Genomic DNA, 25,516 nt, shown 5'->3' on the forward strand with positions numbered 1-25,516 from the left:
AACCTTCTCAATACTGGTAGTCTTTTTTGGCTAGTTCTGTATGCATATTAGTGATAGAATGTGGGAGTGTCACCTCACCTGGGGAAAGGCCAGAAAAATCACTACGCTCCACAGCTGTTGAACTTTTGCCTTTGTTCGACTGAGATCCATGTAGGTTTAAAAGTCTTCCTTGTACCTCCTTCGGTCAGCACTGATATTTATGGAAGCTCCCATCTTAATATTTCACTACAAAATTCCATCCAGTTGAGATCAGTAAACAAGCCTCTTCAGAAGTAACAGTGCACCACCAGATATACACTGTCTGCAAGACTGATCTCTCAGCCATTGAATCAGCAATAATGGGGCAGTTAGTTAAGTCAGTACAGCATTTGTCGCCATGTATCTCAACTTGCCATGTATTCTAGGCCACATCGTAAGGGTACTGCCATAACCCTGAGATAAGCTTGTTTATTGTATGGGACTAGTGCTTCCCAGGACATTGGGATTCTCACCACCTGCGTCAGTGAAACACAGGTTTGTCCCCACCAAACCTCTAGCTTCCATATGTGCATGCCAAGGCACCACTTAATTTCGGCCAAACATCCCAGCACACAGAACCTCTGGATTCAGCTACAGAATCGCATACTTTGACAACAGGTGAGGCAGTAGTGTTACGCCCCGTCCCAGCTGTTTAGAAACCCTAGGGAAGACACTCAAGCTAAAGATCAGGCCTTTAGCAAATTAATTAAGATGGCACTGACATCTTGTTCACCCACCAAACCGACCCTCACCACACTTCTTGGCCTTGTCAGAGTCAAGTTCTTCCTCCAAAAACATTTGTCTTCAATGAGTGAGGGGAGGATTTCCCTATGCTCACTGAAAATCCAATTCGTATATTGATTTAATCACCTGATCGACACTGTTTTGGTATTGCCTGAACGAGTTTGCCTTCACCAGACAGGTACACATGTATCACATGTGGCCTCCTTGTGCTGCTGATCTCTGACCAATGTGGATTTGCTGTGATCCCATAGGTCTTCAGTTGCTTGATGTGCCTCTTCTGAAAAAGACTAGCTTGCAGCGCTCTAATTGCTTTCACGGTGTTATTTTCCTTCTTTATTAAATGCAAGGATTCATCCATCACTGCCCAATATACTGTCCTTCCTATAGGGCATGTTGAGGATATTGCTTGAACTTTAGGTGTGTAACCAGAGATCCTAAGCCAAGCATGCCTCCTTATTATGGTGCATGTGCATAGCTGGTCTGCAACAGAGAGGATTTTAGACACTTTGAGGTTGTCTGCCAATCCTGGATGTCTTTGTCATCTTCCCTAACTGTTTTTGTAAGTGGTAAATTAGCCTCTCACTATCATCCTGTAGTTGGTGGCCAAATCTGCTGAGAGATACCTGGAGACAAGGGTCGTGATGGGTAGGAGACAGGTTCCTCCTCTAGTGAGTCTGCCTCCACATCCTACTTTATATCTTCCTCCTCATGTGAGCCCTCTTCTTCTGGGGTTCGTCACCTTAATCATAGCAATGATCATGTTGCTCCTCTTGTCAGTCTGGAGTTAAAGGGGGAGCATCTTGATCTATGATCATTATATAATTGGATCTCTGGAGTCTTAGAAGATATTCTAAAGGACTTTAAGTCATCAAACCTTTTTTGCAGCCAAGCTGCCAATCCAGCCTCAAGATTACGCTTTTTCTTTCCCTCCTTTTTAAAGGGTATGGCGTGTGTTTCACTTCATTTTTCTCTTTCTCCAATCCCCTATGAGAATCGATACCGAGTGTAAAGGTTTGTCCCCCCTGGTATCTTTAGTTTCCAACCCTGTCAATACTTAAATATCTACTGCGATTTGCTTATCTTCGAGTCTGCTTTTCTTGGCTTGGGCACAAAAAGATAATTCTGCACTGTGGGTGTATGCTTTTTTGGCATCACCGAAACTTTTCTTGCCATTTTTTCTAATAAATCCCTAGTCTGTAAATCCACTGATGCCAAATCTCAGGCGTTAGATCTTTGCTGCTCTCCCTGGGCCTGTTCTGTTTCCTCCAAAATTCTTGATTCATTATCTGATAAACCCTAGCCTTACAGGGATACATGTAGCGCTTGTGACATCATGGAACATGACCAGTGATGTTTTACTCTCTACTGCCTGGTTCTTGGCAGAAAGGCCTTGCACGTGGAGAAACTGTAAAACTGTGGAAGCAACCACTGACTATAAAACAGCCATCACAGCACACCACCAACTCATCCAAGAAAGAAACCTCTCCAACGCCCACAACTCCAAGGAGCTCTTTGCCATCATTCAGGATTTCACCAAACCAAACAGCGAAACAACCGACGTCCCTCCCTCCCAAGACCTCTGCAACAAACTCAGCACCTTATTTCACCACAAGAGGATGAGGAGAGGATGTAGCCTTACGGCTAAAGCGGTCAACCTCGAAGCTGGGGAACCAGGTTCGAGTCTCAGCAACTACACTCAACATCCTGTGATTCTGGGCAAATCACTTAATCTCCCCATGCCTAAAAAAAATGAATATGTCCTTCTGTAACGAAACTGGTGCTATGTAAAGCGCTCTGGTACCCGATGTCTCGGGTCTAGTTCGCGCTATATAAAACTCTTTAAAAAAAAAAAAAAAAAAAAAACATGATCAAGACGCTCTATGACAAATTTGACAACCAAGACCACGGAAGCGCCGGAATTCCCTCCCCCAATGACGCCATCCAACAGACCCTTCTCACCTGGACCCCTCTCACCACAGATGACACCTTAAAGACAATGAAGAGCATCCACTCTAAAGTCATCGAAAAGGCTGTCAACGCACAGCTAGCACACTTCATAGAAATCAAAAGCATCCTAGACACCTCTCAATCCAGATTCCGCAGCAACCACAGCACTGAGACCGCCCTCCTCGCCGCCACCAACAACATCAGCGCCCTCCTCGACCAAAGCCACACAGCAGCCCTCATCCTCCTGGACCTATCGGCAGCCTTCAACATCATCTCCCACCACACACTAGCCACCAGACTCCATGATGCTGGCTTCTAGATAAAGTGTTAGACTGGATACGATCTTTCCTCTCAGACAGAACACAGAGAATAAGACTCCCACACTTCCTTTCAGAACCGACAGAGATCAGATGCGGAGTACCCCAAGGACTTCCGCATGGGGCAACACCTGGTGGCCCCCTGCCCTCAGAAGCCCCCCACCCCAACGGACCACGCATGCAACCTCGGCATCATTCTCGACCCTTCAATCACCATGAAACACCGTATCCTCCGCACGCTTCAACACCATTCGCATAATTCGGAAGACGTTCAAGTGGTAATCCCCCCACCCCCCGATTCCAGGAAAATGGTCACCCATGCACTCATCAGCAGCAATCTGGACTACAGCAACGCTCTCTATGCCGAAATCAACAAAATAAATCCTCTGCAAACTCCAGACCATCCAAAAAGCCGCAGCCAGACTCATCCTCGACATCCCACATCACCCAACACCTCTGCTACCTCCACTGGCTACCCGTCGAAAGAAGAATGAGCTTCTCGCACACACCTACAAGGCCCTCTGCAACACCGGACCCCAATACCTCAATGACCGAATCTCCTTCCTCATCCCCAAGAAAAAACCTCTGATCAGCTGGCCTCGCCCTAGCCACTGTCCCTCGTTTCCACAGGACCAGAGCAGGTGGAAGATCCTTCTCCTACCTCGCAGCCAGGACCTGGAACAAACTCCCCCTTCACCTCCGACGAAGCCTGAAAATGAATTAATTCAGAAAGGACCTCAAGACCTGGCTCTTCGAATGACCCTAACGGAGCTGCTCACACCCCTAGCGCCTTGAGACCCTCACGGTGAGTAGTGTGCTCTACAAAACCCTGATTGATTGAAAGTCCTTGGAATTATGGTCCTTTGGAAGGTACAGATTGCAAACTCTATGGATGGCCTTCTATGCCAATATTAGATAACAATTTGGGTAGAATCTAAAAGGAAAAGAAAAGTATTTTTATCACTCCTGGTTGTTCAAGTCAGAAGAGACCTAGGATTAGTCTGCAGTCCGAACTATGCATTTTGTTATCTTCCTCCTCCCTATCATCTACCTCCTCCCCATCCCTTGTCAGAGACCAAATAAATAACCAGTTTTCGTTTTTCAGTGAGGCTCTCTACTACTCATTATCTTTAATTCATCGCCGAATTTTGATCATTGTTGGCTCTCTGAAACTTGGCATCGTGCTCCACCACTTCTTTAGTCAACTGTCGAGCAAGTGGTCTTAACACTGCTTCCGAACCGAATGATGGAGACTAATCTAAAGATGGTGACCAAGTATTGAGGATATATATGCAGATCTTAGTTATATTGGATCAGCATGCCCAAAAACAAATCTAGGAAAATTTTCGGACCCAACCACTCTAAGGCATCAAAAATGCACAGCATATGAGTCCAGAAGAGATTCACACTGCAAACTCTTCATTATTCAAGTCCAATTCTTCCTCATTATATTTCTTACTTCAAGGAGGTGGGCCTGTATGTTCCTCTCTTAAAAACACTAAAAACTCTCCCAATGTTGACTAACAAAGCAGAATTTAAAAAGGTGGTCAAAGGCCTCTGGAGATGGAGGTTTGGTTTTTAAGGAGTGTGAGAGTGAAGATTTGGAATCTAGAGTAATGATTATTATTGGTTTATAAACAGAGTATCAATTACCTATTTGCCCCTTTTTTTCGTCACTGTTGACAATTAAAGGTCCTTTTGGGGTTTCTGGTCTACAACACTTCTACGATTCTTAGCACCAGGTACTTTCTACAAACTCCTACAGCTTTTCAGGAAACCAATATTTAAACTGAATTCATAGAAAGCTCTACATTTATTGTCTGGAGTCTTTGGAGGTACAGGAGAGAGTGGAGTCTCTCTGGTATGAGGCGGATTAGTGTTTGCTACCAGGGCTCTAATGGACATAGTTGACTCTGCATTTGCTGCAATCCCAAGATAGCGTATTTACAAAACAAACAACATTTTCTTAAGGATACTGCGGTTCACAGGGTATTGAACACACAGGTCTAGTGTCTATATTAAGTCACGGAATGCCAGGGTGTATTTCAATATCCTTACTCATGCTCAGTTGGGCGGCTACATTATTTCATACAATTATTGCGATTTTCTACCTACCAATGGAGTATTAAATTGACCCTGGTCAGGTATAAGAAGGTCAGTCACTCCTGCTTTCTCATTCTGATACTTATAGTTTTGTTATTAATGGTACAAAAGTAAGATTGCTAATCGCAGAATTGATGCAGTGGAAAAGGGGGCTCTCACTTCAGTGCAAATGGAAAATTGTGCTGTGACGTCACTACTAGCCGTTTAAAAATACTGACGAGTAGCTACCTAATTATTTAATTTCAGAAGCATTCTGATGTCAGAATTATCTTGTAATATGATAGAAATGGTACCCTTTCCCACACCAGTCAAACACATTAGATGAAAACAGAAATTAAACAAAGCCTAATCTAGCATCTCACACTCTAGAAACACTGAATCTAACATTGTTAGCAATAGTGAATATGATAGACCAATCACAGTACTAATTGTGACAAACAATCAATGCCACATTGTGATGTGCAAAGTTATAGACATTAATTGTGGCACTACATTCAATATCATTGCTCTATATTTGTATTGATTTCTTTGTTCAATCTTTCAGCCGTTACAAAATGTTCTTCCTTACAACTCACCTACATACACACTCAGTGACTAAAATTATTTTCCGCTGATTGACCTGGGTCTACCTCCGTATAATCTGTGTGCTGATCCTCACAGTCGTTGGGTAGTTGGATTTATGGCATTCACAAAACCTCTGAGGAGAATTAGTCATACCAATCAGTATTGAAAACACAGTTTTGAGCTGCACAGGATTTGCCTGGCCTGTAGTAGACATGACTTTAAGCACATGTGGCCATAAGACAAATAAGCACCATAAAGAGAAAAGCTGAGAAATGTGAAGCATTACAATCGGATAGCATGGAAATTGATATGTATTTGTGTGGAAGCATTCTGTAGAATTATGTTGGTGTAGGGTAAAAGGTCAGGCAACAGTTACACTGTCAAGCCAGGCCTAAAATTCCATTCATGTAGACTGCCCTCCTCCGATCTGTTCTGCTGGCAGAGAGAAACACTATAAATTATCTAGTTATTTAAGACACTTAAATTGCATTACAATGTGATGCGTGTGCCCCTGAAAGTTCAAGCTGAGGCATCCCAATAAATAAACAAATTGATGACAGCTGTGAGGAGGGCTAGAACTTTTTTTGTGGACGCACACAACCTTTGCCCAATAAAAATATGTACTCCTGGATCCTAACATGTGGGCAGAGCCAATTTCACAGATTTGTTTGGCAGTAGCTGCGCTGTCAAGCCAGACCTTAAAAATGTAACCTTACTCCTGAAGAAGCCCACACAGTGCCCGAAAGACCATGGAAACCAGAGAAGATTCCAGTCCACCATATAACTTGATAAAATTAGAACAGATTGTAATATATGAACCCCAAACAGTTTGCAGAACAAGCTTATATCTCATGAGATATAATCACGTTTTGCTTCATAGTACGGTAAAGCACAGATCTGGTCCCTTGTTTGGCAGAAGGAGGATCTGGATCACTAGAGCTCTTAGACCTGTGCAGCGCTCAATCCAGCTGATCAGTGTCCGACACAATCAATCATAATTTTCTGTTCTGTTGGCGAGACCGATCCAGATTAGCCTTCAAGAACACAGCACTTAGCTGGATCAAATCCTTATTCTCAAGAAACAAGAAGTTCAAATCTTTCTGTTCACCTTATAAATACACAGAATGACCTGCAAGGTGCCCTAGCATTCTGTATTGTCCGCCACTGGTTTAATTATCATGCCTGTTTACTACTAAAACTGATAAAATGCTGTAAGATATTTTCTTACAAATACATGGATGCCACTGAGAATCTTTAGAGTCCAAACAATCACACCACAGGATCAAAAAATAGAGTCACATTTTAATCCACTTCCACAGACCATTAGAACCTCACTCATTATCTGTAGTCATTAGTAGCAGAAGTTCATTTGTTGATTAGTATGGTCATCACTCAAAAACAAACGGATCTGACAGACAAAAGATGCAGAACACAGTTGCATTCAGAATTTATAGTACTGCCTTTTAGGGCAAATATAAAGCCTGCAAATTTCCAATGTTTGACAACGAAGCCAGAATGTTTTTCTCCAAAACTTAACAAATAATGATTTTAGGATTCCTTTGACTATGCAACGTGATTTTGAGTTCAGAACTTAAGCTTTCCAATGACATCACATACTGTGTTGACGAAATGTACATTTTTCAAAGGCTTTTCAGGGGCTCAACTTACAAAAGTAATCAGATTGACGAACATCTCAAAATGAGTAACTTCTAGATGGACAATTATAAGTTATAATATGTTAAAATTGTTAGGTATGCTTAATGACAATATTAGCAATGGGTGTGTTTAATGTTCTTGTCTGAATTGCATTCAGTTAGGCAAAGAAACATTTGAGGTCACACAAATAGATACAAACCTTTCAGCAAGGAAGGTGAAAGAAAGTGCAAAACCAGTCTTAAATATCTAAATCTAAAGTTTATTGCATCGGAAAGAAATGAGCACAATGCAAGTAAAATGTCTACACAAAAGACATCTACAAAGTAAGGAGTGGGAAAGACAAATCTACAGTTCGATGATTAGAAAGGAATGTACGGCATGCATCAAGTAAACAAAAAAGGTTTATCTATTTTGTGCACATTTTTTCATCAGCTCTTCGGGTATTCCACACCTTGCGTTTTTTAACTTGAAAGGAAGAGGACATCATTTTGAATGTCATAACGTGATGTGTTGTGGTGGTAATGGATGTGTGGAACCTAAAGGATATCCACAATACTCTAAAGGAAATGCCGGAGGTATGGATTTAAAATAAGTAAACCGCTATTAGTTAATTGCTAATCCAATGACAACAAAGGTTGCGAGGCTCAAAGGCCACTAAAAATGTGTCAGATGTTGCCCTACTCTGCGAGAGCTTGCCTCTCAGTTGCATAAGTGTGAAATACCTTTCGGAGACCTATAAACCCAAGTACAGATTTTAGACCGTAATATATACAACATGCATGCATGCATGCATAACGTATACTCATTGAACTGCACATCTAAGATCAAAGATGAAAAACATTTGTAGAATAATATACACTGATTATATAATGCACACAAGATCACAGGAAGGAGAACTAGGAAAAGGTAATTACAACAGTAATTTTTAGCAGGTAATCAGAGGAAAGTACTGACAAGTCATTACCAGCACATCTAATACAGTACAGACAAGAAATGGCCAAATTAATAGCAAAATGTTAGGCAACTGCATATATGAATAACAGGAAAAGCTTTGATCACAGAAATGTTGTCATTATTTAATGTTGCGATGTAAAAATAAAAGTCATGGCCGCAGTAAAAAGATTTTTGATAAATACATTCATAAGTGGATCTGGCACTTTTGGCTATAGATTGTATCTTCGCCTTTTATAAATGTACTGCAAATTTGTGTCTACACTATCAACAATGTTAGTAGTATGTCCAATCACTAATGAACTAAAAGAACAGAGTGCCAGTAATGATCCACTATCAGGGAAGAAAACAAACTGTTGCAAAATTTGGCCTGAATTAAGAGCTTGAGAGGTAAAAGCTTGGAGCCCGACTAAATCACAAGTTCCATAATTTTTACATGTTATTGCCATGTCTATGAGTGACAAAACTAACAGTCTAAAAAGTTCTTAAAACTATTTTGGAAGCAAATATATATTGATTTATATAAATAGTGTAAAAAAATTACACGGTACATCAAATCCACAAGTCTGTGCAAAATATGAGCATTAGTTCGCCACAGGTTTAAAGGGAATATGTAGTTGCTAAGGGCCATTATGCTAGAAGTTATGAGGTACGGTAATTCTGTTTTTACACGATGTGACCTCAATAAAACTTTCAAGCTATTAAGTCCAGATTTCTGAAGCTCAGCTACCATTACTGACCCTTAATAGTGTGATAGTGGCAAATTTTAGGAACCTCATCTCCCATACCAATTCAAACATTTTGTAAACACTTGCCATTTGCATAGCTACATCTTCTTGATGCAATCGAAGGCTGTACCACTTGCATCTAATGATGCAACCAACTGATTTACTACACCTGCCGGAAACGCATGTACTTTACCATTTCAAATGTGCACTTTCTTTTGATATTCTTTCTACAGGAATAACCAGTATCAAAGAGTACCAAAACATGTTTGAGAGACTGTGGTTCACAGTGAACAATCATAACTCAACAAACACAATAGGTTTTGTGCAGGTGAGAGTTTTAAAGTGAGTTGCACCAAATCCTAGGGTTATGGAAACTAGAAAAGATTCAATCTGGGAGTATCTATAAAATGATGCACACAGCGAAGTTTCCCACTTTGTGCCAATGATAGATCTCTTTTATGTGGGGTTCACCACACAAACTGCTCACTGACCAAAAAGTTATTTACTTATACGCAAATCCTTCTTTTAGTGTTTAGTAAGAATACAGTTTAACGCGAAGTCTAACATTTACAAAACATTTTACAAGGCAACTGGGTTGGTATACATTTTGCCTAAAGTCATAAAAAATAAGTCTATATTTATAAAGCTACTGAAACCTGTTTGAATAATACAAAAATAAACCATATCTCTCATACAAAATCAAACGTAAGGTGCAAATAAAGGACCACAAAGAAAATGGGTGCAAAATGCTGCTATTGTACAAACTGAAGGGATCATCAAGAAAATAAAGGCACACAAAATATTAAAATCTAAAAATACCTGATGTAGATCTTTGACATCCTGAAAAATTCTTATTATCTGCTAATGGGCTTGGGGGTGGATAGTTGGCTTCTATTAATTTACTGAGATTTGAAGGTGGAGTTGGCGGTGGTGGCAGTAAAGTGCTATTAGGGCTAGTAATATCTCCTTCAGCCACAAGGGTTAAGTCTGCTATATTGTCATCGTCTATTGTCTGTATATTTTCAGTCTGAAAATCTCTGGAATTCCTTTCCCACCTTGACGTAGTGGATTCCTGTATGTGTGGAATTGGCGACAAAGGTGCACTGAAAGGAGCATTGTGAGTTTTCTTGTTAGGGGGCAACAAAGCAGTCTTTTCTCTCTTTCCTGTGTGACTCGTTCTTGTCGTGGAATATTCGGTACAGTTCTGTGAGGATTCAAGCTTTCCACGCTGCTGTGTTAAATGTGGTGTTCTGTCTTTGGGATCACTTTTTATAATTCTCTGGTTACTGCTCTTGGAATCCGATGGCGTAGAAGAAGTTGGCTCACCAGGGACTAATCGTAGAAATTCTGGTAGAACAAGGTCTTCCTTTCGAAGTAACCCACGCTGATCCTCTGCTCTGTTACTCTGGGCTTTAGATATTAATTCGAAAAATTCTAGTAGGAAACAAAGTTTAATGATTAGTGTTAGGTTGTATTTTTCAAAATGATTTCCATATGTTGTCATAAAATAAATGTAGGAAATAAAGAATTAAATAAAGTCAATATAACCCTGGTTTCTAAAGAACTTGCAAATTCTATCCTTTGTAAGTAGCCACTACTCGCATATATTTCAGTAAGACCCTGGATGTTTAGGCTAGGCAGAAATGAAGACAACGTTACTAACCTGTAACTAAAAAAAGTTGGTTATATAGCACTCATTAAAAAAAAAAAAACATAAGATCTACAGACCAATATGCTCCAATCAGTATAATGACTGACTATTTTTACAAACAAATGTCGTATTATGTGAATGGCATCTACTGAGCACACCAAAAACTGGTGTTATATAACACTCAAATAAGAAATAATACGACTACTCAAGACACAGTAACTCCTGTTTAAAACGCCATATCTCAATCTTTTCAAATGTTCCAGCGGTGTAACTTGCCCTAACTAAGCGCATCTAAATTCTTTGGCACTTAAAATTACATTTCACTTTGAAGAAAAGCAACTTATATGAAGTTATGGCAGCCACAAATTATGAGAGTACAACTTTGAGCAGAGATAGATGGTAAAGTTGGTTCCAAAATATTCGTTGTTCCTTGGGCTGAATAACTCACTCATATACGCACCTTTCTACATTCTCTTACTATATGCACCTTCAGAAAGCTTGTTGAGTACGGAGGCCACAGATAAGTTACAAGTGACTATAGAAAGCTACCTCAGAACGTTTTGGAAAAAGGTCAAGGTGGGTCAGAATCCAATTTTATCATTTGTCATTCTCAGTAACACATTCAATAGCATCTCTACTGGTCAAATCGTGGAACCACTCATCTCCAGCAGGCTTTAATATTTCCATATATTCCAAAGGCTTCAAAAGGACTCACTATCGAAAACATAAGGAAGGGAAAGGAGTCTGGCCATGGTACGAATCACATGCAGGCAGTGTTTTTCCAGTTTCATTTTCGTTGAACAAACGTCTCCATCCCAAACACAAAATATCTCATAAATGAATACACAAATTAGTTGAAAACATGGCATCTTTCTCATTTTCTGGATAAGGACATCGCAGAGGATGTAGGAAATGACCAACTGCCTCAATGCACTTTCCAACAGGGAGCTGATGCATAGACAATTCATTACGTACAAGCTTGTTGTATTTAACCTTAACTGACAGCTTTGCAGCTAGGTAGTCATGCCCAACCAGGGAGAAATTATGCAAGAAATCCCATCTATATGTGCGAAGAAAGAAAAAGACTAGAATAGTCAATTTTTCAGCTCACCCAGCCATATCTATGTAGTGACCCAAATGATGCACAACCGCCAAGTGGTAATATCACTACCCAACTGAAGAGAGCTACCCAAAGAACATGGGGGTGGGTATGTCAGCTCAATCCTACCCACAAGTGAGTGGTCCTCTGTGGGCATCTCCCCAATATAGTTTGAGTCGCCTAGAATCATCCAGTGCCATCGTAAAAATTGTCCATATTTAGACCAGCAAAATAATCCATTAGGGGTGCGGAAATTACTATTTGGGATTTAGGAATTTGTATTGCTAACATTTAATATTTTTCTATTGCAGTTGTTCAAACCAAGGTAAGACATAAAGATGACTTACCCTCTGCTTCATCCAAATTAATCTTTTGATGTGTTCTTCTGCCCATCTTTGCACTAGGGTCATCTCGCTTCGATATTCGAACATCCCTAGCAGCTTTAGCATTTTCTCCTTTAAGCCTAATCGAAGAAGATTTACCCAAAGTTCTTTCCTCCCCCTACAGCATAATAAAAAAAAAATACTGCTAAAATGTTCTAAAGCAGCTTTGCAAATTACAAATGTTAGAGCGTTTTTAAATAAGTAATTTGTTCTACTTATTGATAAACAGTGCTGACCAATCGAAACCTGGCTACTGCGTTTCTAAATTAAAGTTTAAACACAAAACAAATTGGTATAAAAGGCCTTGTTGGTTTAAACAAAAAAGTCTACAAACAAAAGGAAGTACATCTATCAAGGACTTTGTTAATTACACTTTCCTCTTCTAGAGGTTAATTCAACAAAGTGCATGCTCACATTCTGCAGAGCAAGTGACCAGATTAATGTTTTATAGGGAGTTATAAAAGGTATAATCTGCAAATAAACAGTTTCCAATGAAGCCTGATCCTATGTAAAAAACGATTAAATGCAAAGTGAAAATTGGCAGTGCTCTATGTACAAACTCTATGCAAAATGGGAGCTTAAAATAACTAAGCGTGATGAAAAGTATCTGACATGAAACAATGAAAACCACAATATCTACGTTGAGCTGGAGGACGAAAAGAAATTCTCTTCCACAGTACCAGTAACTACTGGGTTACCTTTAAGTCTGATGAATGATTTTATTATAATGCGGTGTCAGTAAATACATGTGCATATGCTGTACAACACATTGTTTCATCAGCACTGTGTGTGGCAATCTTAGATAAAATGATTCACCAGTCTGTGTGTGGGAATCTTAGATAAAATGATTCACCAGTGCTAGTCACTAACTAATCTCAACCTTCATTACCGATGAGCAAGTTTACTCTGTTCAATGTATAGCTTATTCTGAAATGTGTGCTTGTGTTCTTTTCAAAGATACATTTGCTCCCTACAAGTGTGAATTAAACACATAATTTATTATTACAGGTGTAAGGATTTGTCTAATACTTGGTATCAATGCACGCAGCTGATTAAAGTCAGTGAATATGAACTTATTAAAAGCAATGTATGGATATGACTAAAATGATACAATGTCTAAAATCCTTCTAAGCAGAGAATGCTGCCATGTGTGTCCTCTAACTTTAGATTCTTCATTCAGGGTTTACATGCCCAACCTCCCACTCTCAACCCCCTCCCCCTCCCCCACGGCACACCTCCACACAGTGAGTTTCTGAAATGTACAACTATAGAAATCTAAAACCAAAGAGTTGATGCAAGTCTTATGTCATGAACCGTTAAGAGATAGCACGTGAAACATGTTCCAGGTTATGGTTATTTTCAGAAAACCTATTTAACAATAATTCTCCAAGAACGTATCCTCCCCAGATACTCATAAATCTTAGAATTATCTCCAGGCACTAGGGCTGCCCTAAGAAATACCTACATTTGTATTTACCTCTCCTTTATAAAAAGCATTTCCGTGATTCAACTATCATTAAACATTTCCTGAGATGGAAAATAACATTTTAAATGTACAGCACAGGAAGAAAAAAGCTAACGGCATACTTAAATGGAGTTTCTAAAGACAGGCAACAATTTTCTTCAGTTCTTATCGCCTTATACTAGTTGTAGGAGGCTGGCTCTGTATGTACTAAACCAAAATGAGGTATAGTCAACACAGAGTCAAGTGGAACACCAAATGTAGGCCGAGGTAAAAGTAGATAGCAGTAAGGCTTTATCAGAGGGTAGTGTTAAGCATTTGTTGTACACACAAGCAGCAAATGATGTCACACACTCAAAGACTGAACTCAGACCAATTTGTTTGCATAAAAATAGTATTTAGTTATTTTATTTCGTGAACCAAGCCATGCCTGTTGCAGGAGTGAAATAAATGCTTTGCAAAATCGTATGCAGTGTTTTACAGTTGAATGCAGGTTCAAATGCAGTTGGTTGAATGACAGATAAGTCAATATTTCGAAATTACTTTTCACTTACTTTGCAGATTACAAAGTACGTTACTTTTTGGGTTACTTTTCAGATTACTTTTGCTAATCAGTGTGATATGCCTAGCTATCACACTGAGACATCTCCTAGACAAAAGGTAAGTAATTCACGTTTAGTACATAGGCAGTTTTTCAGTGTTACATACAAACTAACTCCACACTTCAATGTATTCCTATGGAGAAAAATTAAGTTAACAGTTTGCAGGTAAGTACAAGTTTGTGGGAGTTGGTATTCTGAGGTTAGAACCAGGGTTACTCCAGGGTCATGCACAAAGCTCTTCTGGAGGTGACCACCGTTTGGAGAGGTGAGTTGGGATGCTGGGACACGGTCAGTTGGGCCAAGCAAGGCCGTGGGACGTTGTGTGCAGGGGTGTCTTTAGGCGTCGGGTTTTCTTACCAGCTCTGGTTGCGGGTGTCCTCCAGAAAGGGGCTACAGGCTTCCATTGGAGATTCACCAGATCTCAGGTCAGGATCACCGGGGAGACCTCCTCATTGTGTTGACCCACTCGAACTTGGGCCATAGGCATTGGGTGTAGATTGGTGCAGACTCAGGGTTTTGGCTGGGCCAGAGTCTGTGAGTGAGCAAATCCGGTACTCATGGAGACAAAGTTTTGGGGTTTGGACGGCATGGCAGGCCCCTCGGGTTCTTGAGGCTGCAGGACACACTGGGATTTCTCTGGAGCAGGTTCGAGGTGGGGACAGGCCGGTAGGGCTGGGGACAAGTCGGTGGGTGTCCTCCTCTTCTTAGCTTCAGCACAGCTTCTTCGGTCCTTCTTTTCTTCTTGGTCGGTTCTTGTCTGAGGAGGCAAGGTTCAGCGGTGCCCCTAACTACTAGATTCAGGGGCGTTACAGGTAAGTAAAGGTTGGGAACAATGGGTCCCGTCCTTAGGGTGGGTACACCCCCTATTATGCCACACTCCAGTGGGAGGGGAGCATATGCCTCTCTCTGGTTAGCTGGGTCCCCCATCTGCAAGATGGCGGGGACAGAGTTGTGCTTAAAGTCACCTCCAACACCTGAGGGGTGGAGTTGTCAATGGTGGGCACACCTCCCTTCCTCACTTGGTTTTCCTGCCGATTCGCCCGCTCAAAGTCAGAACCAGTGGGAGCCAGTTGCTGGAAGCAGCAAAGGGCTGCGGTTGCTCACAAAGCCGGCAAGCCTTCGAAGCTTCCCCTTCGAGGACCCTGCCTATCCTGGGGGAGGAGGCTTGGCACCTGGTCCCAGGATGTGCATTTTTTCAGACCTCCGAGAGCAGCAGGCTCTCGACCCAGGGGTCCAGAAACATGTCTGGTGGTTGCAGCTGGAGAAAAGCCACTCAGCCAGGACACTAGTGTTGGGTCGTTTTTCAGGGGGCATCTCTAAAGTGCCCTCTGTGGGCATTTTTTATTCAATCCCACACTGGCATCAGTGGCACTGAGAAGTTTGATACCAAACTTCCCAGTTTTCAGTAAAGCCATTATGGTACTGTGGAGCTCGTAATGACAAACTCCCAGCTCCATATACTCTTAATGGCATTACTGCACTTACAACAATTACGAATTTGCTTAGACACTGAAGGGGTACAGGGCTCATGAACCTGTACCATCACCACTAGTTTAGTGCACACAGCTAGAGGGGTGGCTGACCTATGCCAGGGCAGTAGGTTGTATGCATGGTACACAGGGATGTGTGTCATGTCGACTCTTCACTTTGTGCTGCACCAAAACACGCAGCCTGTAAAGGCAGTGTGTGTATGTAAAGGTACAAGGCCTCTAAGGGTGGCACAATAAGTGCTGCAGACCTTAAGAGACCTTCCCTGGCCACAGTGCCCTTAGGCCCTGGGTACCTGTTTGGCAGGAACCCAGGGCACACTCAGTCAAAGTACATCAGCAGTTTGGCAAAAAGTTGGGGCACTTTCTTACACTAGTAGGAAGTCAACCTTGATTGAGGTGAGGATGACAAGGTCGGTAATAAATCGGTAGAATAACTCACTGATGCATTTACGTGCTCGCTTCCTGCAAGGGACCCCTCTCCAGTTCATTATGTTAGAATAGATTTCATAGGAGTGCTATGGAAAAACAACTAGTAACGGTGTGAAAATTACAAGTGAAACTACATCTTTTCTCCTAATATAAATAAGAAAGGACGGTGTAAACTTCTGAGATATATAGCAATTCACGCTGTCTCACACACACATTATATATATGTGCACACACCCTCACATACATACTCCAACCATAATTAGAGCATAATCATTAAAGAGGAGAGACCCTCTGAAAAAAACAGAAGCACTGCTATGGCACTAAAGGGGGCCAAGTCAAAAACAAAGCAAGTCAGAAAAATCAAGAGAGGTGCCACAGAATTGTACATTATGAAACGGTACCAATTCCTGCCCAGAAAGATTTGATAAACATCTCAGGCATCAAACTGACATTACTCATGCTTATCTAACAAGAGCAATGCAGCCTACAAAGACACGGGTCCACAGTGCTGCAAATACCTAAGATCATAAAATAAGTATCTTGACACCTCTGTTGGTTTATCGTAGGCCCTGCTCCTTTCTACCCACTGGAAAAATGTAAAGAAAACTGTTCTTTGGGAGAAGCATCAATTCAACTAAAACCTGACTGAATAAGAAGCTCATAAGTAGTACTTGTGTCCATTCACTGCTCCCATTTTAGGAGCAACTTTTTTTATTGCGTTTGGGCATTCCAAACGAGTGCTCGTGTTTTCACTCGCACTGCCCTGTTTCTTGTTGCCTCTTTCCCCCTTTCAGCCACCCCATCTAAGCCGCAGCCAGACCGCTCTCACTTCTAAATGCTGCTTTATCTGTGCAGGAGTCACGTGCAGGAAAACTTTTGAAAAATAATGTACATTTTCTTCTCATTTGTTTTACAACACAATTTATTGAACGGTGTTATCGTTGTAAACATTCATTACCTCATCGCCCCCTCACTCACTTCCCTTCATTACAACATTGAGGCATCCCTGCCTCACCAGACACCCATGCCGCATGATTTAATTACAAATAAACCCCCACTCCTTCCTCCTGTTTTTTTCTTTGTCTCTTCAGGACGGGTTTTCCACGCGCCGGTCGTAACCTGTGCTGCGGTCTTTTTCTTTTTTCATTTCTGCATGTCCCGAATTCGGTGGAGGAAGGCGAGGCATGCATTTCATTCTCGATTTCTGCATTTACAGCTCATCAGGCACTGCGAGGTCGGCCAGATCGACATGGTGGCTAGGATGCGCTGTCTCAGGGTAAACTCAGGCGCTCCTAGCCAGAGCTTCTGTTGCAAGCTGGAATTACCGTGTTTGCCAGTTCGCGTTGGCTGGGGCTGTGCTTCCAGGTTGGCGGCCTGCTGGGGAGACTGCAGCGATTGGGGGACATCACGGCTCCTCTGCAAGCATATTTTTACCCTTACAGTAAGGGCCTTGTTTGAGATCATTTTTACTTACTTTTGCTGCTATTGTGTACATTGGGGACTGGCTGTTTGTTCCACAGCCGTCGTTATCGGTATAACTAGCATGTGGTTATATTACATTCTTTTGGATTTGTTCCCTATGGTGTTTTCTGCCTATTTGAAGGTGGAAGCCTGTTCCTTTGCCATTGTTGGTGGGGAAGCAAGCATCCAAGCAAAGGTGTTTTTTGTCTTCATTGGAGGATGAGCCTATTTGAACTTGACGGAGCATTGATGCGGCTGTGGCCAGGACATTGAATAACAGGGCTAAACCCAGGCTAAAGGGCTCATATCGTGATGAGCGTGTTGAGGTTTCCCCTTCTGGAGATTCATCGGCGTCAAACTGACCTTCCATCCACCTCTATGGGGAAGTTTGAGCGCAGAGAAGAGGTGCCAGACATTCTGTAACACATCTGGAAGAATTTGGGTTTTTCTCCATTCCCATCTTCTGAGGCGGCAGAAGGCAAGTTTCTGCAATATGTCAAACCTTCCGTTTTTGCTATACTGTTTCATGGCAGAATTAAGGATTTGATTACTGGAGAATGGAGGGACCTGGATAGCTCCTCAGTGCCCAGGTTTCTACAGAAGTTGTATTCACTGGAGGAATGCCAAGATTATCTTCCGCACAATATTAAGGTGGATGCCATTCTGGCCACTTTTAGCCGGCAGGACGGCAATGAATCCAGAAGATTGTTCTCCTTCCGATGCTATGGAAAAGAAGGTAGAGAGGGCACTTAAGAAGACACTTTCTGCTGAGAATCTGACTCTGAAAGTTGGGGTTTATTCGGCTTATGCTGCTCATTCTCTTATTTCAGACTTTGAGAAATTGGCAACGGTAATTTAGGAGGAGACAGACTTTTCTGAGTTGCTTGTGCACATGGAGCAACAGGCCAAGTTTCTGGCCGATGTATCTTCAGATATCTTGATGACTTCGGCCATGGCGACAGGTTCTATGGTGTTGGTTTGGAGGAATTTGTGGATGAAGCATTGGAAGGCAGACTATTCTGAGAAGTCTACTCTGCTAAAGATCCCATTTGAAGGAAAATTACTGTTCGGTGATCATTTGGACAGGATGATTGCCAAGATGATCAAGGATCAGAAACATGCTCTGCCATACAAAGGGATGCAGTCTTCCTCTCAACGCTATTGAGGTCAGCCTTCTTCCTCCTGTTCTTCCAGGAAATCTTCACAGCCATTTTCTGTTCGTCAGAGGAAGTTTCAGCCCAAAAAGTCATATGCCTCGGTGGGAGCAAAAGGGCGGCTAGGTTCCTCCAAGCAGAAGTCCTGACAACTATTGCACAATGTCATTGATTCCTGTGGGCGGCAGGCTTTTGTTTTTTTCAGGAAGCCTGGAGAAGTTATGTGAAGGATCGATGGCCTTGAAAATTGTCAGGACCAGCTATCTTATAGACTTTGTTAATAAGTCTCTTGGATGAGGCGCCATCCGTACCCTTGTCCTCAGGGATCTGTTAAAGAAACATGCTCTTTTGGAGGGGGTTCAGGCTTCTCTAGTAAAGAGGGCAATAGTTCCTGTGGCGTAGCGAGGCAATGGATGCTATTTCTTTTATTTTCTGGTACTGAAGGTGTCTAGGGTTTTAGACCGGTTTTGGAGCTGAAGAGGGTGAATGGGTGGATCAGGATGGTTCATCTCAAAATGGTGACCTTATAGTCCATAATTCCCTTAGTCAGCATCAATAAATTTATGACTTCCATAGGTCTGCAAGATGATTACCTGCATGTTCCCATGGCACTAGATCATCAGAGGTGTCTGTGGTTTGCGATAGGGGAAGACCACTTTCAGTTCGCAGTTTTGCCATTCGGTATGAAGTCCACCCCAAGGGTCTTTACAAAGCTCTTGGCCCCTTTGGCTCACCATCAACGGATCTTCCTTCATCCTTATCTGGATGATTGGCTGGTTCATGCTCCAACAAAACTGTTGGCTCTCAAACACACAGTGGTGGTTCTGGCCATTTTGCAGGGGCATGGTTTTCTTGTCAATCCGGAAAAGTCCTGCTTTGTTCTGGAACAAGACAGTCAGTTTATTTGGGCAAGATTTCGTACTGATTTGAGCTGGGTTATGCTGCCAAAAGCGAGGGTGGCAAAGATCTGAGCCCACATTCTGGGTCTTTTGGCCCAGCCCGGCCAGGTGGCAGCACGTTGGCTCCAGGCTCAGGGGGATCTGGCGGCAACAGTATTTCTGATTCCCTGGGCTCGCTTTCATTTACACAAGTTGATGGCTCACATCCTGACGCATTGGTCTGCCCTTTGTCAGCCCCTGTCCTCTCAGATTCCACTCTCCCCTCAGATCAGGAGGGACCTGGGTTGGTGGCTAGTCAGGGAGTATGTCCTGAAAGGTATCCCACTCTCCTTTCCTGCTCCAAGGATTGTCACAACAGATGCCAGTCGAATTGGAGGTAATTAGAAGCTGTCCGCTTGTCTCTGAAGGCTTTCTCTTGGTTTCTAAAGGGGGATGTTGTACTAATCAGGACAGACAATGTTACGACTTTGGTTTATGTGAACAGGCAGGGGGGGGGGACCAGGCCTCTCTCTGGCAAGGGTTGCGGCCAAATTCTTTCATTGGGCAGAGTATTGTCTGCTGGCAGTGTCTGCAATCCACACTCAGGGGGTCTCCAACACACTGGCGGACAATCTCAGCAGGGCCATTTTGTCATCAGGGGATTTTTGTCTCTAACCGGAACTATTTGTGGAAATTACAGATCAGTGGGGAGTCCCGGTGATAGACCTTTATGCGAGTTTTCTCAATGCCAAGGTGCATATGTTTTGGTCGAGGACCAGGTAGCGGCTGGCTTGGGCTGTGGACACTCTCTACTGCAGGTGGCCGCAAGGTCCTTTACACTTTCACTCCCTTTCTGCTGAGTCTTACGTTTTTTCTTAGGGTGTGGAGGGTGAGAGCGTTGGTCATTGTCATTGCCCTGGCTTGGCCCCGCTTCTCTTGGTTTCTTCTTCTAATGGAGATGAGGCAGTCGGAGGAGTGGGTTGTTGCCTCCGACTCCCTTTCCCCGGTTGTTCCCAGTGTTGCAGCAGGATGTTCAGTCCAGGATGAGGTTAGCGTCCTGGAGGCTGAACGGCTACGAATGCTGCATAAGGAGATTCCGGCTAGTTTGGCCCTGACTCTGCTATGCCCTCGTCTACCAATAAATCCTACTTGTGTATCTGACATTCCTTTAGTAAGTGGTGTCAGGGTAAGGAATGGACCCCAATTCGTCTGACTTGTAGGAGGTGCTGATGTTTCTGTAGGATGGGGCTTCTTTGGTTTTGAAGGTTGCCTTCCTTAAGCTTCAATGGACTGCTATTAAAGCTTTTAGGAGTTCTTGGAACAATCTGTTTGATTCGGATGGGTTGGCGGGGTGTCTATTCAAATGCTTGAATAAAGTTCATCCTTCTCCCCTGAAGCACTTTCCTTCGTGGGATCTCTCTCTTTGGTGTTGGAGGCATTGATGAATCCTCCATTTGAGCCCCTGCACTCCGTGGATGTCAGATTGTTGTCCTTTAAGACCTTCTTTTTGTTGGCTATTTCTTCCACCCAGGCGTTTGAGTGAGCTGGGCACTTTGTTTTTTAAGCATCCTTTTTGTAGGATTTTTGATGATAGGCTCATTTTGATGCTTCTCCTTTACTTTCGTCCTAAGGTTGATTACCTGTTACATAGGGACCAGGAGTTGATTTTGCACCCCTTTTTTTAAGTCTCCTTCTTCTGAAGAGGAAATGCAGCTGCATTGTTTGGATGTCAAGACGGTTTTTCTGATGTATTTTGACAGGGTTGCTTCTCTTCGGTGTTCAAATTCCCTGTTTGTGAATTTTGGCTCTGTGAATAAGGGGTTGAGGTCTTCCACTTCATCTTTGAGTCTGTGTGTTCGGACTTAAATTTCTCTAGCCTACAAGGCTTCTTGTCAGGCTTCTCCTCTGGGGGTTTAAGGTAGATCTACGAGGTCTATGTCTACCTCCAGGGCTGAGGTACAGGGGGCTTCCACTGCTAAGATCTGCAGGGCGGCCACCTGGGCGTACCCGTTGACTTTTGCCTCTCATTATCGGATTGTTCAAGGTGTTGACCGGTCTGTGGTGTCAGGGTCGAAAGTGTTGTCCACTATGGTGTCTGAATAGTGGTGCATTGTTTTTTTATTATTGTTTAATAAACCCGATTTTTGCATTACCTTTTTGGTTGTCCTGTTTGGCTTTGTACATCTCAATGTTGTAATGAAGTGAAGCGAGGCAGGGGACGATGAGGTAATGCACAAGTTACTTACTTGTGTAACGATATATCTGGAAGAGACATTAGTTAATGATAGATTCCTTACCTTAGAATATCCCCAGGCGTCAGACTGGATCCGGAAAGTTTTTCGTCAGCAGTACCCCTGCACGTCGGTAGGTGTCTTCGTGCAGCTCCATGTACGTCGCTGGTGTCGTAGCCGCTGAGACGACGTCGGAGCTACTTAGACTCGCCCACGCGCGCTGACATCAGTTCTGTACACGACTTTCCCACGCCAGGAACGCAGAGCCATGCCAGAGACAAACTACTGGTGCAATAGAACTAGGGCCCTGAAAGGGATGACCTGAACCCTAGAGAACAGTTCGCAGAACGGGGAGGATGGGCAGTCAGTAAGGAATCCATCACTAACTAATGTCTCTTACAGATATATCGTTACACAAGTAAGTAACTTGTGCATCTGAAAGAGACACGTTAGTGATAGATTCCTTACCTTAGAATACATATCCAAGCAATACCAACCTCGGTGGTGGGTTTGCGAAGTGAGATTACACCAGAAAGTCACGGAGAACCGAACGGCCAAAGAAGCAGTCTCTCCGGACTTGACTGTCAAGGCAATAGTGCTTAGTGAAAGTATGCAGTGAGGCCCAAGTGGCTGCCTGACAGATGTCCTGCAGGGGGACACCGCGTCCCCATGCAGTAGTGGCTGCCGTCGCCCTGGTAGAATGTGCGCGCAGATTTACTGGAGGTTCCTTTTTAGCCAGAGAGTAACAGGCTTTAATGCACAGGACAACCCAGCGGGAGATAGTCCGCTTGTGCACAACCCGGCCGTTCTTGGTGCCCACGTAGCCAACAAAGAGCTGGTCCTCCACCTGGAATGGTTGTGTGCGGTTGAAGTAGAGTGAAAACGCACATTTTGGGTCCAGACGGTGGAGCCTCTCTTCTTCTCTGGAAGGGTGTGGAGGCGGAAAGAAAGTGGGCAGAGTGACAGTTTGCCTCAGATGGAAGGCAGTGACTACTGTTGGTAGAAAGGAGGGACGTGGCCAAAGCACAACCATGTCCGGATGAACCGCCAGGAAAGGAGGTTTGCATGAAAGAGCCTGGTGTTCACTCACGCGCCTAGCGGAGGTGATAGCCACCAGGAAGACTGTTGTCAAAGTCAAAAACCGTAAAGGACAGTTATGAAGAGGCTCAAAGGGAGCACACATTAAGTATGTGAGAACCAGGTTCAAGTCCCAGTGAGGCATCAAAAAAGGAATAGGAGGGAAATGGTGAGTAATGCCTTTGAGAAAGGCTGAAAGAGCAGAAAGGTAGCCCTTAACAGTGCCCAGAGCCCTGCCGGGCCAAAGAGAGAAGGAACAATAGGACCTCATAAAGAGGGGCAGAAAGGGGGGTCCACAGCTTTCGCTTTGCACCATGCCACAAATGTTTTCCACCGGCAGGCGTATACAATTTAGGTGAGGGACGCCTGGCTGCCAGAATCACATTACAAACTTCAGTAGGCAAGTCAAATGGATTCAACTGTCGCCGCTCAAACTCCACGCAAAGAGGTGGAGGCTGGACAGGTTCGGGCGGAGGACCGTCCACTGTTGCCGCGACAGAAGATCCTCCCGAAGAGGCAATCGGATCGGAGGAACCACGCTCATACTGAGTAGCTCGGGATACCAAACTCTTCGAGCCCAGTCCGGTGACGAAAGAATAACTTGGGCCCGGTCGCGTTAGATCTTCTTCAGCACTCTGGGTAGAAGTGGTATAGGCGGAAAGGCGTACAACAGACTGCAACTCTACTCGCGACGAAAAGCGTCTCTGAGCGAGTGCCTCCTTGGAAACTCCAACGCGCAGAACTGCGGACATTGCGCGTTCTGTTTGGTGGCGAATAGATCTAACCAAGGTTCTCCCCATTGCTAAGAGACCTTGTGCCACCTCCGAGTAAAGATGCCATTCGTGATCCATGATGCACCGGCTGCTGAGTTCGTCCGCCCCGGCGTGCACAGAACCTGCCAAGTGTTGAACCACCAGTAGAATGCCCTGGCAGTCAAGCCACGTCCATAGGTGCAGAGCCTCCTGATATAGGGTCCAGGATCCCACCCAGCCTAGCTAGTTACAGTACCACATGGCTGTGGTGCTGTCCGAGAACCTCTGCACTACTGTCCTCCTGACCGAGGGAAGGAATGGTTTGAATGCAAGCCGGATCGCCGTAAGCTCCAACTGATTGATATGGAGCTCGGACACTGCCGGAGACCAGAGGCTTCTGATCTCCGCCTCCCCCATATGGCCGCCCCATCCCCGGAGGCACACATCTGTTACCACTGGGTGCTCTGGTTGGGGAAGGAAGAGGGATCTGTCGTCATGGATGCGCTGTTCGGGAAGATAAACCCAAAATCGCGCCGTGTCTGGAACCACTCAGATGAAGAGGAGCTTCTGAGATGGAGCCAGATGCGACTTCGGCACGTGGATGGAGAACCCCAGCAAATGCAAGAGGTTGGCCGTAGTTTGGAGGTGTGAGACAACTGCTTGGGGCGGGCCCGCCGTCAACAGCCAGTAGGCGAGATAGGGGAAGACTGAAACCCCTGATATGCGCAGATGAGCTGCGACCACCGCCTGAACTTTTTTTTCCGAAGGAATTAAGTGACGTACCGGAGGCCTAAAGGAGGACACAGGCCCTTGTCCTTTTTTGGAATCAAGAAGTAGTGAGAATAACAACCATGATCTACTATTGGCGTCGGAACGCGCTCGACGGCCCCCTCTGACCAAGAGGGCTGGAACGTCCTGCTGGAAAAGCGCCAAGTGATCCCCCAACATGCGGTGGTACGGAGGGGGCACGGCCGGAGGGGTAGTCCGGAATGGGAGGGAGTAGCCCTTTCGAACTATCTGCAAAACCCAACTGTCCGAAGTGATGGTGCGCCAGTTGGGGAGGCGATGGCGAATCGTGCCGCCCACGTGCGTTTGGTGGGCCCGAAAACCCTGGATTAGGAAGGTTTGCAGGCCGTGGTGGCAGGGGCAGCAGCAGACTGACCCGGCCCTGGCTCTATTGCCCACCTCTGCGGGTCCCCTTTCGAGAGTGCTGCTGCGCAGGCCTGCGGCTTTGAAAGGAATGTGTTTGGGTGCCTTGTCCCTGCCAGGAAAGGAACGAAAGGCAGACCCCGAGGGAGTGCGCGTGGCGGAAAGGCCCAAGGACTGGGCTGTTGCCCGGGAGTCCTTAAAACGTTCCAATGTGCCATCCGGGTTGTCACCAAAGAAGCGTGTGCCATCAAAGGGCATGTCCAACAAAGCGTTCTGGACATCTCCTGAGAAGCCAGTGGCTCTGAACCAGGCGTAATGGCGGAGCGCCACAGTTGTGGAAATTGCCCTGCCGAGGAAGTCGGTGGTATCAAGGCCACCACGTATAGTAAATGTTGCCGCATATCTCCCCTTGGTAATTGCTTGGGAGAGTACCGTCCGAGCGTCCGTCGGACACTGAGGTAGCACCAGCGCCACTGTGTCCCACACAGAGAGGGAATAGCGGGCCAAAAGGCATGCAGTATGCACTGTCCACAGTCCCCGAAGTGGCAGAGGTAAAACCCTGTTCCCAGACCGCTCAACTTTTTTTGGGGGGGTACCCTATCCGGAGATGCGGAAAGGAATGCGCTGGGAGAAGCAGAGGCCTGGACAACCAAACTGTCCGGCGTCGGGT

The 25,516-nt window shown here is 44.2% G+C and overlaps 1 protein-coding gene across 4 annotated transcripts in view; it reads right to left on the minus strand.

The window, feature by feature from the left end:
* Positions 1 to 25,516, minus strand: part of RGS12 (regulator of G protein signaling 12) — an 881,248-nt gene that overhangs the window by 37,429 nt on the left and 818,303 nt on the right. For all 4 annotated transcript variants that reach the window (XM_085642496.1, XM_085642494.1, XM_085642495.1 and 1 more), the window contains 2 exons: positions 12,126 to 12,279; positions 9,848 to 10,462 (listed from right to left, as the gene is read on the minus strand). In XM_085642496.1, the coding sequence (XP_085498622.1) occupies positions 9,848 to 10,462; positions 12,126 to 12,279 (769 nt within the window). The remainder of the gene's footprint in view (positions 1 to 9,847; positions 10,463 to 12,125; positions 12,280 to 25,516) is intronic.

This window comes from Triturus cristatus, chromosome 2_2, assembly GCF_964204655.1.
Source record: "Triturus cristatus chromosome 2_2, aTriCri1.1, whole genome shotgun sequence".
In the NCBI taxonomy this organism is placed as follows: domain Eukaryota; kingdom Metazoa; phylum Chordata; class Amphibia; order Caudata; family Salamandridae; genus Triturus; species Triturus cristatus.